Here is a 13,337-nt window from a genome sequence, read left to right on the forward strand (position 1 = left end):
TTTTTCGCAGTGGGATGAAAGAAGTCATAGAAGCATGCATGAAGAGAACCAAATCAATTAGACAGGTTGTGAAATACAAGATTCAGAGGGAGTAAGTTGTATCGAATACATTTCCTTGAATCACATGACGGCTGCTCGTTCCAGCTAGCTAGCTATAGCTGGTTACCAGACACCGTTTCAATGGAACGTTACGCATAATGTTGGCCAATGCTGGATACCATGCACGTGTGTAGTTGCAACATTTCTGACTGAAATTGTGTGAAATTATTGCTGAAAGAACTTCTAAAACCATCGTTTCAGGATTTTTGTGCACAAAGGAACTCCACACTTTTTGGCAACATGAAGATACTTATCCCAATATGCGTCGTCTTGCTTGTGACACTTGGTAAGTACTTAAGGGGGAAATACCTTTAGATTTTAGTTTGCTTTTGACACAATTCGGGTAAGTCATGAAGTCGACAAAAGGTTCCCACCCCCATTAAACATACACAACTCAGTTAGCTGAGTGCTGAGTATAGTGTATTTTTGGTGCAGGTTTGTTTCCTCCCTGCATTGCATGGCTGAATGAACACTGGCTGTGTGGCACATGACTGGCCTCGCTTCTCGACCCAATCCCAACCACCATGGGATCTAACTTCAACATGTTCAAAGTCAATTCAGACTCAGACTCAGAGACATCATGACGGCAGCACTGTGAAATTCATTCATTCATCATTATGATCAAGCCCATTCATGGCATTTGTCTGAGAACTGACAGTGACTGGAACTTGGATTTGGAAGTGGAACATAATTTACATTTTATTTAACAAACTCATTTGGTGCATGTCATTTTCATAAACAAAAAGCTTTACTTATTGATATTAAACTTAAAACAAATATACATGCAAGTTAAATTAAAACATAACAATAAAGTAATTCATTACTTTATGTCATTGGGATTGTCAGTTTCAAATTGGATGTAAGTTAAAACATGGTTAAGTTAAGTCAAGTTACGACTAAACTCCTAAAGAATTACCAGGGATGGAAATCCTTAGTTTTGAGTAGTACACTGTCTGTGCACAGGTCAGTCTTGGCAATACACAGTTTTTGTTACTTTCTACGGAAAGATTTCCGTATCCTGCCCTTTACAACTTTTTGCCAAAGAAAAAGAATATTTCACTGGGTAAGATTAAGAAAGATGCTAATTTATTTCATTCATATTGAAAATAAAGTGGTGGTGGGATATGGAAATGTTTTCACCTTTCCAATCTGGTTACATTTGTCAAAAATGAGTTTGTAACCTCGCACAGCGTGATCTTTGGACCTTGGTTTTTAAAATTTTAAAAAGAATTGTGGCCATTTTTGAAAAACTACAATACAAGTACAAACCCCCTCCTGCTTGAACAATGCAGTTTCAAGCATCTTTCTTTTGACACTTTGTTTCAAGTTTAAATACTAAACCGTAGTTAACCAAGGCTAGCTGTGCTGTCAAGTCAAGGTTCATTGTGCCATGATCCAGCCCTGATACTTCACGACGGCAACGACGGCAATTGCCGTCGTTGCCCCTACCGATTGCCGCAATGCCCTTCAAAAACCCAATTTTTCACGGCAATGATTGCCGTGCCCTTTTCTCATCACTGCCGCGGATTATGATTGCCGTGATGCCCTTCCAAATTTTTGAAAATTGCCTTGGTGCCCTAAATTTTTACAAAAAGTCAAGGCAAAACTGCCATGCCCCTTAAAAGCCGAAGTATCAGGGCTGATGATCACACACTTGCCGGGCCAGTATCAGTTCCACGCTGCTTTTGCTACATGTATTTTTTGTTGGGAAAATTACAAACACAAAACCGGGAACTACCCACTGTGGTCGGTTCCAGAAAACCTGCTTGACACTCGGGATTCCCCAACCACCACTGGAACTTGGAAGATCTTACTCTGTTTCCGACCACCACACATCTGCCAACATTTGTAAATTACACTTGCGATGTCCTTTTAAAGGTTTTAAAACAAAAACATTTCTGCTGGAACCAAGGCTTGCCTTAATGCATCATAAAGGAATCAAGTTTCAGGCTAGTGATTGCTTCAAACAGAGTTCTCCCCGCGAACAGCTACATTAGTGTGTTAGACTGATCACGCGCAAATTTCAATCGATACCACGACAATAATAGTAGTTACTAATTTTACAAAAAACATAAAGATAAAAACCATTTATAATGCTTGAGAATGCACATTAGGGCATTTAAAACCACAATTTTGAACACCAAGAACCACAACTCAGAAGACCTTAAATTGAGTGCCCATTGGCAAAAAATTAAACATTTGAGACCAGAATGAAATCCTGGAAAACTTATGACAATACCTACATGCCCCGGATGCAGTACCACTGTAAATTTGCCTGCAATCGGAACGTTAACTAATGACACAGGAAACAGATGAAGGAAGACATTTTACAAGCGTAGGAAGGCATTTCCTTCTTTACCCAATCACTGATCATTCATGATTAAAATTGAAGGGCAGTCATAAGAATGAAGTTAATTTGACTGAGAAAAAAACAGCATTCTCCACTACATAGTAAATAAATCTACAATGTACATTGTATACATGTATACGTACACAAAATGTACAAAGAAATCAATTACAATTTTGCAAATACAACATTTATAAATGCTTTACACCTACAATACATGTAGACAAAAAGTATAGGCGTCACAATGGCTTTTTTGCGTTCAGGCTGGCCGCATTCTTCCGCAAAAAAAGGGCCTTCTCTTTCATTAAAAGTTGGGGGGGGGGATTACAAAAAAGTGTGCATTCAGATTGAGTTGGTGTTCTGTAGCACTACATTCACGGCGTACAACAGAAAGATTTGTTTTTGTTCTGTTTTAAGTTTTATCTGGCCTATATGTCTGCTGTTTTCATTTGACCCTGTTTTGTTTTACTGTGCATTGCTGACCATACATGTGTAGGGCAGGCCTTGAATTTCTCTCTCGGAGGGGCACAGCAATTTCCTTCATACGCAAGAGATATGAGCACAACTGGACCGCTGCAAAATATTCTTGCGAATTTGTGACGAAGTATGAATCAGGCTTTACTCTTTGGTTTTTATGACCCTAGACTACCAATAGAAGTGCCTTTTGAAAAAATGAAAATGGCCTTCTATTTTCAAAGATCAATTTTCAGTGAAAGTAGCAACATGAATTTCTCCCTGTGCAAATATTTCAGGTCTAATGAGAGTTTTTGAGCAACGAGACCAGTGGCTGTGTGCATGCCTTTTTGAAATTTGAGACAAGTATTTATACAGTTGTGCGCGATAGTTTTTAACAAGTGCTGTAAGTTGTTACGTTTTGACTACTTTGAAGAAAAATACTTTACTACTTGGAGAAAAATTAGCCTGCATACGGTCTTCAGGCCATTGCTTCGTTTTTGAAAGGGCAAGCACACTTAACATACATTATTTATTATACAGTAACATACATTATTTGACAATACACTATATTTTTTTTCCCTTAGCCAATGGTGAACCAACACCCATGTCAGCAACTACAATACCAACCACACCCCCAACAACAACTGCTGCTAAAACAACTGCTGCTAAAACAACAACTGTCCCTACAACGGCTGCCCATACAACAACAGCCCATACAACAACGGCTGCCACTACAACAGCAGCAACTACAACAGCAGCAACTACAACAGCAGCAACTACAACAGCAGCAACTACAACAGCAGCAACTACAACAGCAGCAACTACAACGGCTACCCCTGTAGTCCCACTGGCTAAATGGATCGTGAAAGATAGCAAGGGCAAGCCGTGCATCTTGGCTGACTTCAACACTGTCTTTAGTGGCTTCTATACGACAGTCAACAAAACAGAAGTACGCACAAATTCTTTCTCCATTGTACTACATACATCAATCCTTTTTTAATGTTGCTGTCATTTTTTTTAATCTTGTTAAAGTGAAACAAACCTCTTTCCTCTCTTTTTTTTTTTTATTTAATCAAACTTTACAATAATGTTCAGAGTACTTATTTTTTGTAAATTCTGAAAAGATATAGTGAGACTTTTATTGTTTTACATTGGCCTGTAGGCGGCAGCCGTCAATTTCACCAAACTCTTCTTAACTTCGGATTAATCTTAGGACTTAGGACGAGTTCAGTTCCTTATCCAAAGACGTACATGTAGGACGCATTCAACCCTTCCTCAGTTTAAGACGGGTTTTTACTCGTCCTATCTCGAGATAGGATTAATCCTAGGGTTTCGTGAAATCTGCTGCATGGATCTTGCATTTTTTTCCCATCTATGGTGCTATCAGAATTAGGTCTAATAATCCAATCTCATAATCCAAACATAGTCCCACATCTCGCAGGAAATACTGTATGTTACAGCGCCAGGAGCATCACTGGGTGACGGACACGTGCGCTATATAAGAAGCCACGATTATTGTTATTATTAGCTTAGCCTTTTCTCAAGACCTTCGTGGCTTGGACTTTGGTGAGCCGTGGTTCCAAGCGACTGGAACGGGAGACCACACAGGCCAGTGGCAAAGCCACCAGGGCCCAATTTCATAGCGCTGCTTAACGGTAAGCAAGTTTGCTTGCTTACTATAGCAGAACAATTTGCTTTTAAGCCTTAACGTATTTCACAGGTTAGCAGCAAAATTGGGCAGCCGTATTGCTTGTTTACCGTTGATTTCCATTGTGATGTCATTTATTTTCGTTCAGTAAGCACTGGAAGGTTAGCATGCCTTTTTGTGTACTTACGGTTAGCAGCACTATGAAATAGAAAATGCACAGTAAGCACAAAATCGGCCCCTAAGCAGCGCTATAAAATTGGGCCCAGGGCCTTTTCCAACTTGTTTGCTGTTTCTTATGTGTTTCTTTAAATCTCGTTTTTTGCTACCCAAAAGGGTAGCAAAAGTTTAAACCAACCAGAAAATAGTGTGCTAAAGTATAGGAACATGGGGTCACCCTCTGCTCCCATTATATCAAGAATCTACTAAAACAAAGCTTCCAACTGAACTTTATCGTGACCATTCAGTGTTTCTAACTACCAATAGGCACCATTCAGTTTTGTGCTGCCTCCTAGTTCAACTGTCGATGCCGCCCGCAGCAAGTGCGGAACTCCAGGGTCTAAATACGCTGTCTTGGTGTTGACCTTCGATGATGGGGATTCCTTCACTCAGGAATTCAAAGCTGACACCTCGTCCAAGACATTTGTCCTGTACTCTGCCTCCGCCAACCTGACGCACGATAAGGCTCATTTTAATGGCAGTAGCGATGAAGGTGAGCGAAAAACCCAAGGGTTTATTTTTGTATTAGTTTTGCTTTTACCCTTATCAATGTTAAATTTACATTGGGATTTATAAGGAATTTTGATTTGGGTTTACCCTTAAGGCCGGGTTTATAGTCAATCGTGTGATGGTCGCACATTGGAAATCTTGTGCGCAATCCTAAGACTGCGGCCTAAAAACTGCTAAAAAGCATGCTCTATGTTCCTCTGACCCGTTTATCCAGCTATGGGGACAGGGCAATCAGTAACGTTTCACCCCACCTCTGGAACTCTCTGACTCAACATCTCAAGCACACACATGACATCTCTCGATTCCAACATTCTCTCAAAACCCATCTCTTCAGATTAGCCTATGCAGATACTGAGTGAAATTTTCTTCTTGTTCTTTGACCAGCGCCTTTGGATGTTCTACAGATTCAGTGCGCTTTAAAAATGCTGCATGACACCATTATTATTATTATTATTATTATTATTATTATTATTATTATTATTATTATTATTATTATTATTATTATTATTATTATTATTATTATTATTATTATTATTATTATTATTATTATTATTATTATTATTATTATTATTATTATTATTATTATTATTATTATTATTATTATTATTATTATTATTATTATTATTATTATTATTATTATTATTATTATTATTGTTATTATTGTTATAATTAAAAACTGTGTCTTTTTATGATCGCGCGTCAGGATTTCCATCACTGAACTCGAGAAAGTTTTGTTCTTAATTTTATCTCACAAAGAAATGACCTGCAATGATCAGACCCAAAATACATTGTCCTCTTCCTTGTTTATTTGTTTTCAGGTAAGGTCATTACATATGGTGGACTCTTGCCAACTGCAGCATTCGAGACCAGCCTGGGAAGTTACTACAGATGCGCTGCCAAGGAGAAAGTGGAGTTCACCAAGCAGAAGTTTGCAATCTCCTACACCAATCTGACAATCCAGCCATTTGATGTCAAAGACAAATTTGGAAAAGGTACGTTTAGGTCTTTTTTTTGGGGGGTGATATCTGGAAGGAAAGGTAGTTATTAAAGGGTACTTCTACATGTATAACACGTGTAACGTCTCGGAATAATTCTTCAATTCGGAGGTGGTTTCGTTTGTTTTGGGTTTTTTACAAATTTTATTCAGCCTTCAAATTTGCTTGGAAGAAATAACGTGGTCGTCAGTGGGAGAGAGAAATAGTTCACATCATGTCCAAACCTGTTTTGTATTATTGGTGATGCACAGAGTCTGTAAGCCTCCTGAAATGTAATGACTTTGAGATTGCCAGTACTAGAAGAAATAGGGAACCAACCCATATAAGCAAATCTCAACCTTATAAATTTCAACGTTTCCGTCACAAAAGGCACCAGGGCAAGTTAGGGCGAGTAATTACCAATACTGTCCACTGCTTTTAAGCAAGACACTTAACCATGATTGCTTTATCTTTTGGATAATATATTAATAAAGCTGTTGGTCCTGTGTGTTTTGTAATGCACATAAAAAAGAACCAAGGGGTTTGCCCCAGTGTTCCTGACTTTGATTGGTTGCATGTTCTGCCACAGCACTTTGTAAACCATTATATGCTGTTATGTGAAAAGAGGTCTCACATTGTGGCCCCAAATACCGAAATACTGAATGTATTGTTGAAGCACCTTGAGCGTCACTGAGTGACGTGTATGAGCACTATATAAGAAGCCAAAACTTATTATTATAAAAAAAAAAAATTGTAATGGTTTCATGTTCAGCTGGGTACCAATCCTTTTGTCTAATTGATGTAATTGTTTTGGTTCGCTTTAGTGAGTGCGTGCCCAGCCGACACCCCAACCGTCAAGCCGGACACCCCACCAGTCGGTAGCTGGAACGTTACCCAGGATAAGAAGCTCTGTATGAGGATGTCCTTTGCTGCTGATCTCTTCATTAACTACACCATGAAGAATGGAACGGTAAGGAGTTTAGAAAACGTCTCTTAATAAAAAATAATAATAAGCAGTGCTCATGATAAAAATATGGATTCATAATGCGCACTTCTCCAGAAAACTGATCGAGGTTTCTACACAAGTGAAAATGAATGAAGAAATAGTGCTATTCGAAAAGAACCATGATCATAGCACTTTACAAAATGAAATCCTCACCCAAAAACATACACACAAATTTTGGAAACAAATAAAAGCAAAGGAATCATCTAAACATCATTAGCTATAAAGTTGTGTCTTCAACTGGCATTTGAAAGTTGTGATGTTTTGGCAAGACCGTATGACTGGTGAAGGGATGGGGCTGGTTTGAGCACAAGAAGATGGAGACACAAATGACTATATCAAGGGGTTTGAAGAAAAATGGAATTGATTAGTGATTGAGGCAGGCTAAAAAGGGGGACATCTTTGGGGAAAAAGGAGAAGGCAAAACAAGAGGTTGATTAGTCATTTCCTTCTTGTTCATATTTTACGCAGATGAGCACAGCTGGTATTTACCTCCCCGTGAAGACCCTCTATACGAACGATTCTACCTGCATCAACGATACGGCTCTTTTCGTGATGAAGTTTGCGGCTAAGCCGCAGTTTCTCAAGTTTGATGACTGGAAGATCACCATGACCTTCAAGATGAACAAGACTGATAAGAACTATGCCATGTCCAACTTCGCTGTTGAGTATAATACCATGGACAAAACTATCTTCCCTGACGTGAACGTAACGGCAACAGGTACGGGTACTTAAACAGTTAATAATCATCCCCCCCCCCCCACCCTGCCCCCATTTGAATATTCTGTGAGAATTTTGTATTGATTGTGCTTGGTACATTCTACTGTAGTGCTGAAACCATCAAAAGGCCTTATTGGCCCTTTTTTTCTTGGTTTCAGGTGTGTTTTTTTAACGATTTTTAATCATATTTTTCATTTTCTTACCGTTTTAACTATATTGCTAATTACTGGTTGTAAATCACATCCAATTTGGCCTGTGGGCCATGAATATAATTAGTTTACAAAAATTAAGTGAGAAGAAATGAAAACAGTTCCTTTGTTAAACTAAATAATATCTATCATATTATTAAATTTCGTTTTTACCCATACACCGTTGTGTGTTAGCACTGTATACTTTATCCCCAATGGAAATTTAACATCTCTTATATCTATCATATTGTTCTCCATTCCTCAGTGAACTCGGTAAACAAGACAAAGCGCTTCCAAACAGGGCAGGGAAACTACTATCTGTGTGACGCAGACACCTCAGTGACAGCAAGCCTGTTCAGGGCTGAGTTTTCTCATCTGAAGCTACAGCCGTTTGCCGAAGACATTAAGGATGGTAGTTACGGAACTGGTAAGTTGTCTCTTGTTCTGGAACCTTATTGAAAGGATTCTGTTACTTTTTTTTTAATGTCCACTGATTCACATTAAACTTACACAGGGTTTGAAGATAAGAACAGTAGAAAGCTTCCCTATAAATATTATTTGCTAAGGTGCTGTAGATTTTGAGAACTGAGCACAACAACTCACAAAATGATGTTCGTCTCAGTGAGCAGAAAATTGTTTTAGCATGTAAAAGTTGTATTAACTTGATAATATACTATAACATACCATAACTGGTTTGAAACGTTTTTACATGGTAAAACTTAGGCAAAAATTATTTTTGTGACATTGTTTTGCTCATTTCTCAAAAACTACAGTAAGTAATATTTTAAGGGGAAGCTTTCTACTATCATTATCTTCGAACTGTGTAAGTTTAATGTAAATCCGTGGACCTTGAGTTTTGTGTTGGGAAAAAAGTAATAGACCCTTTAACTGATCATCAATACAAATTGCTATAATTTGGTTTTCATATCATCAGTTTGGTTTTTGTATCAAGTAAATTAAATGAACGCCATGCAAATTCGTACTTCCAAGGGCAAATTTCATGAAAAAAAGGTGGAAAAAGTTGCTAAGCAAAGAAACATTTTGCCTTGCCAAGCAGAAATTGGGTAACCAGCCAAAATACCTTTAAACGAACACTATTCAGGACTGGGTCCCTACTATTTATTGCTTACCAAATAAAGTTTGCTCAGAATGTTAAACAGCCTTTTATTTATTTTTTTGCTGCTAGAGCATTTCTGCTCAATCAAAATTTTCACAAACAAGTATGCTTGTCAGAATAAGCCAGAATAAACCTTGTCGAATAATCTCTTTGTTGTTATGCAAGTTACCATATTGTTGGGCAGACGGTATGCGCATCTAAACACGTACATCATTGAAGCATGCAGGGTTCCTGGTTTGATTTCGATGGCAAACGCACACACACACACGCACATGCTCACAGACGCCATGTTGTAGGGCAGATATTTGAATTATAATAATAATAATGAATGTATTTATAACGCGCCTTTTTCCAAAAGAAACAAAGCGCCAATTATTTATTTTTTACTGCAAGGTGAGTGGGACGAAGATTTTGAAATTGAGATCTAATCCTTAGCACACCATGTAATGATTTCACAAGGTGCTATGGCGCATACAGCAGCCACAGCCAAGAACACTGGGGCGAACCCCTTCTCTTTTCGATAAGTGCATGCAATGGGTCCTTTTACATGCGTTGCACAACACATGGGACCAACGGCTTTATGCCCATCTGAAGGACGAAGCAAGTGTCTTGCTTAAGGACTGGGGATTCAAACCCACACTCTACTGATCAGAAACACCAAAGTTTGAATGGTGACAATTCAATACGGTCCATACTGCTGTTGAGAACACCTTCTTGTTTGTGAACAAAATGATTTGCAAGCAGACTTTACCACTTTGTTTCTTTCCTTTTTCGTTTTCCCTTCAACAGCGTCAGATTGTGCTGCAGACAACACTATCAGCAACATCGTGCCAATTGCCGTTGGTTGCGCCCTCGCTGGCCTCGTCATCATTGTACTTATTGCGTACCTCATCGGCAGGAGTCGCACCAACAGGTCAGGGTACCAGTCAGTCTGAGATCAGTCTGCATCTTAAAAGGTGTACATTCTTACTCTTGTGTCTTTTCCCTGTGCTTTTTTCCTTTTTTCCCCTCATTTTTTTTTCTCTCGATGCGATTAAATTTGACAAAATGATTGAGCTAAGAATCCTAGATTGATTTACCCTTGCATTGAATGTTCATTCAATAATAATAAAAATAATAATCGTGTCTACTAACTATATATAGTGCGCACAACCGTCACTCAGTGGCGCTCCTGGCGCTGTAACATGCTGCCAATCAGACCAGGAACCCCTTCTTTTGATATCATTCTAAGATGTTTTTCTTCTGGCCAAATTTCTCCACCAGTTGATGGATGGTGTCAACAATTTAGATGTTTGTGGGTTATGAAAATTGGTTTTAAAAGTGTTCGCGTTTCGTCACTGACAATCAATTCTTGCTCAATCATTTTGAAGAGTGCTTTTATCAAAATCTTTGTTAAAAAAACGTTGTTTAATTGTGATAAAGAATGACTTTTTTTTTTCCCCTGGAATATGAATCCAATTGGAATAAACATCTTTAAATGTTATAGGAGTCATTTTGAGGATTGAACATGTTCAGCTAATTAAGTGGGAGTCTGCACACCATTTAAATCCAGGAATATTTTATTGGTATGCAGCAGACGTGTTTATAAATATTTTGATTTACTCCAGATGTTTGGGTCAGATTTGACGCATCGTTAGCTCATAGTACCGTTCTCTATAGTGTTCTGCTATTACATGTATCTGCTTTTATAAACCAGGGTAAATCTGCGCACACAGAATACCAGAGGATCTAAGCTAATAATTTCAGTAGTTAATAGTGTAAGTGGTGAAGTTCTACAGTGATCTTTAATTTTGGATTTTTGTGGACTTTTTATTGTAAGTGTTTTTTGGTTTTTTTTTTTCTTTTTCGGGAGGGGAGAGGGGGTGCGGGCGTTCGATCTAGATGTACATGTAGTGTCAAATATATCAAAAAGATGTTCGGATAGTTTGACATGGAGTTGGAATCCAGATTTGAGTCAAGTTTTTGGATGAACGCTTTATAAATATGCAAGCTGGCTTGAACATAATTATGTTCGTACCTATTACTTGTTGTGTATGAATTTGGATACAGCCCAAGGCTATCATTATAATGCAGGTTAGGGTGCCCTCTTTAGAATGGCACCCTGTCTGTGTTGTTTGTATTTGGATGACTCGAGGGTAGGGGCACCATACTAGGATGACTGCCTAGCATGATCTGATTTGTATATGAACATAATCTTATATTAAAGCAAAAACTTTACCTATATATATATAAAAAAAAAAAAAAAATTCTTGGAGTAATTTTTGTTCTTTTGTCAATTTTAAGTGTTTCTTTTCTGTAAACCAGTCTAGTACATGTATACTTATTTCTTCACAAGGGCAGCACGGAATGTGATTTTAGGTTTTAATATTAGTTTTGATGCAAATATTAGAAATAATGTTGGGGTCGGTGGGTTATATATCAAAATAATTGTGATAAATTATGCAATGGGTACTAAGGCAATTGTATTATGCAGGGATGTGCCGAAAAACAATGTCGTCTCACGGAGGAATTTAGGATCACATATAAAAATTCTGTATTTATAAGGAGATTTGGTAAAAATTTAAGAAGAAAAAAAATTTGATTGATTGTAGTGTAACACATGACCATCGACATGTATAAATCGAGTTTAATGCCTAAAAATATTACTTAATGTTTAAAATAATGCCACATTTGTTATTGTTATTACTGATACTTTTCAACATGTTCTAAAATAAAGTATAATCATTTACTTTTGAAAAAAGTAAGTTTATTATAAATAATCAGTATACTTTTTTAATGTTGCAAGTTTAATTATCTGTTTTGTTTTTTGTTTTTTTGTTTTTTTCGGTTAATTTTTATGTTATTTCAGCTTCAGTAGTTGTCACGTCAGAGAAGTGTGGATTTTTTGCGGTGTCAGTAATAGCCTTTTTTCCTACCACATTACTAGACAATACCACCTACATGGTTTTGAATTAATAACTTCTAATGTGGTATCACATCGATAAAGGCATGCATCTAAAGTACACAGTACACACACAGACACACACACAGAGCTGTGTTTATGGTGCAGACCGAGGACTTCTCTTTGTTCTCCCATTGTTTGGACATAGTTTATATTTCAGCTCTCTTTTATAAGGAAAAACATAAATTTGTATTGGATTTTTGCAATGGGAGCCACAGCAAAACCACATGCGCCACGGTATTGCTGTGAGTCAATTTAAGACCTGGTGCAATGACACTAGTGAGATGGACATCTTCATCAACTGCAAAATCCCCTACTGCTCTGATGTGACGTAGTGTTCCGTAGGCGTTTAGGAACTTCAACATTTTTACAACTTCTAAACTGAAGAGAGCATGTATATAACTGAATGCAAATAACTGTTTATCACTAGTAAACAGTTTTCATTGTGATTGTATGGTACAGCATTTGCAACCTATTAAAAATAGGTCAAATCATAAAGTGAAACTAAGAAATGTTGTAGATGTCTCTGAATTTGATTGAAATATCGTTTCAAATTATAGGAAAGAGAATTTTTGGAATCACTTGTTTGGGGCGTGGGAAATAAAAAATACAGTTTTGTTAATTCGTAAGTTGGATAGAAAAAGTGCATGTAACTTGAATTCTAAGAATCAAGGTTGTCATGTCAAACTACAAATAATTATCACACGTACAAATGCTATACCTTTAAGAATTAAGTAATAATGCGGTTATCAAAGTTTGTTTTATATGGAAAAAAGAATAAGAGGAATAAATATAGTTGGTTGTGGGAAATTTTTGAAATTTGTTGTCAACATTTTAAGCACAAGTAGAAGTTATTTATAAGGTAAAAAAATAAATTGAACTCTGCCCAAACAAATTCACCCAAATTATTGTATGGCCCACTTTCATGGCGCTGCATCATCACAAAAAACTAGCTAAGCACGATACAATTCTGCTAACCAGAATAAGGTTACCAACCAAAGTACCATCCTCATTCACTGTTTTTTTGCTGGTCTGATTGTGTTTGTGATTGATATTTTGCTTAGCAGAATATTGTGAAACATTGTCCTCTGCTTATTAAAGAAACATGTTGCCTTGGA

General features: G+C 37.4%; 1 protein-coding gene across 1 annotated transcript; it reads left to right on the plus strand.

The window, feature by feature from the left end:
- The first annotated feature begins 193 nt into the window (after positions 1-193).
- On the plus strand, positions 194-13,337 carry LOC117298422 (lysosome-associated membrane glycoprotein 1-like). The gene is made up of 8 exons (XM_033781679.1): positions 194-385; positions 3,487-3,851; positions 5,034-5,259; positions 6,095-6,268; positions 7,075-7,220; positions 7,725-7,974; positions 8,427-8,588; positions 10,068-13,337. Exons 1-8 carry the CDS (start codon positions 340-342, stop codon positions 10,211-10,213), a joined length of 1,515 nt encoding a protein of 504 aa, XP_033637570.1. The 5' UTR covers positions 194-339; the 3' UTR covers positions 10,214-13,337.

The sequence above is a fragment of the Asterias rubens genome, chromosome 13 (genome assembly GCF_902459465.1).
Source record: "Asterias rubens chromosome 13, eAstRub1.3, whole genome shotgun sequence".
In the NCBI taxonomy this organism is placed as follows: Eukaryota; Metazoa; Echinodermata; class Asteroidea; order Forcipulatida; family Asteriidae; genus Asterias; species Asterias rubens.

Excerpts from the sequence above, each read along its gene's own strand:
- LOC117298422 (XM_033781679.1), top strand. The coding sequence starts at position 340 with ATGAAGATACTTATCCCAATATGCGTCGTCTTGCTTGTGACACTTG. Across the intron at positions 386-3,486 it reads CGTCTTGCTTGTGACACTTG|CCAATGGTGAACCAACACCC; the intron begins GTAAGTACTTAA and ends TTTTTCCCTTAG. Across the intron at positions 8,589-10,067 it reads GGATGGTAGTTACGGAACTG|CGTCAGATTGTGCTGCAGAC; the intron begins GTAAGTTGTCTC and ends TCCCTTCAACAG.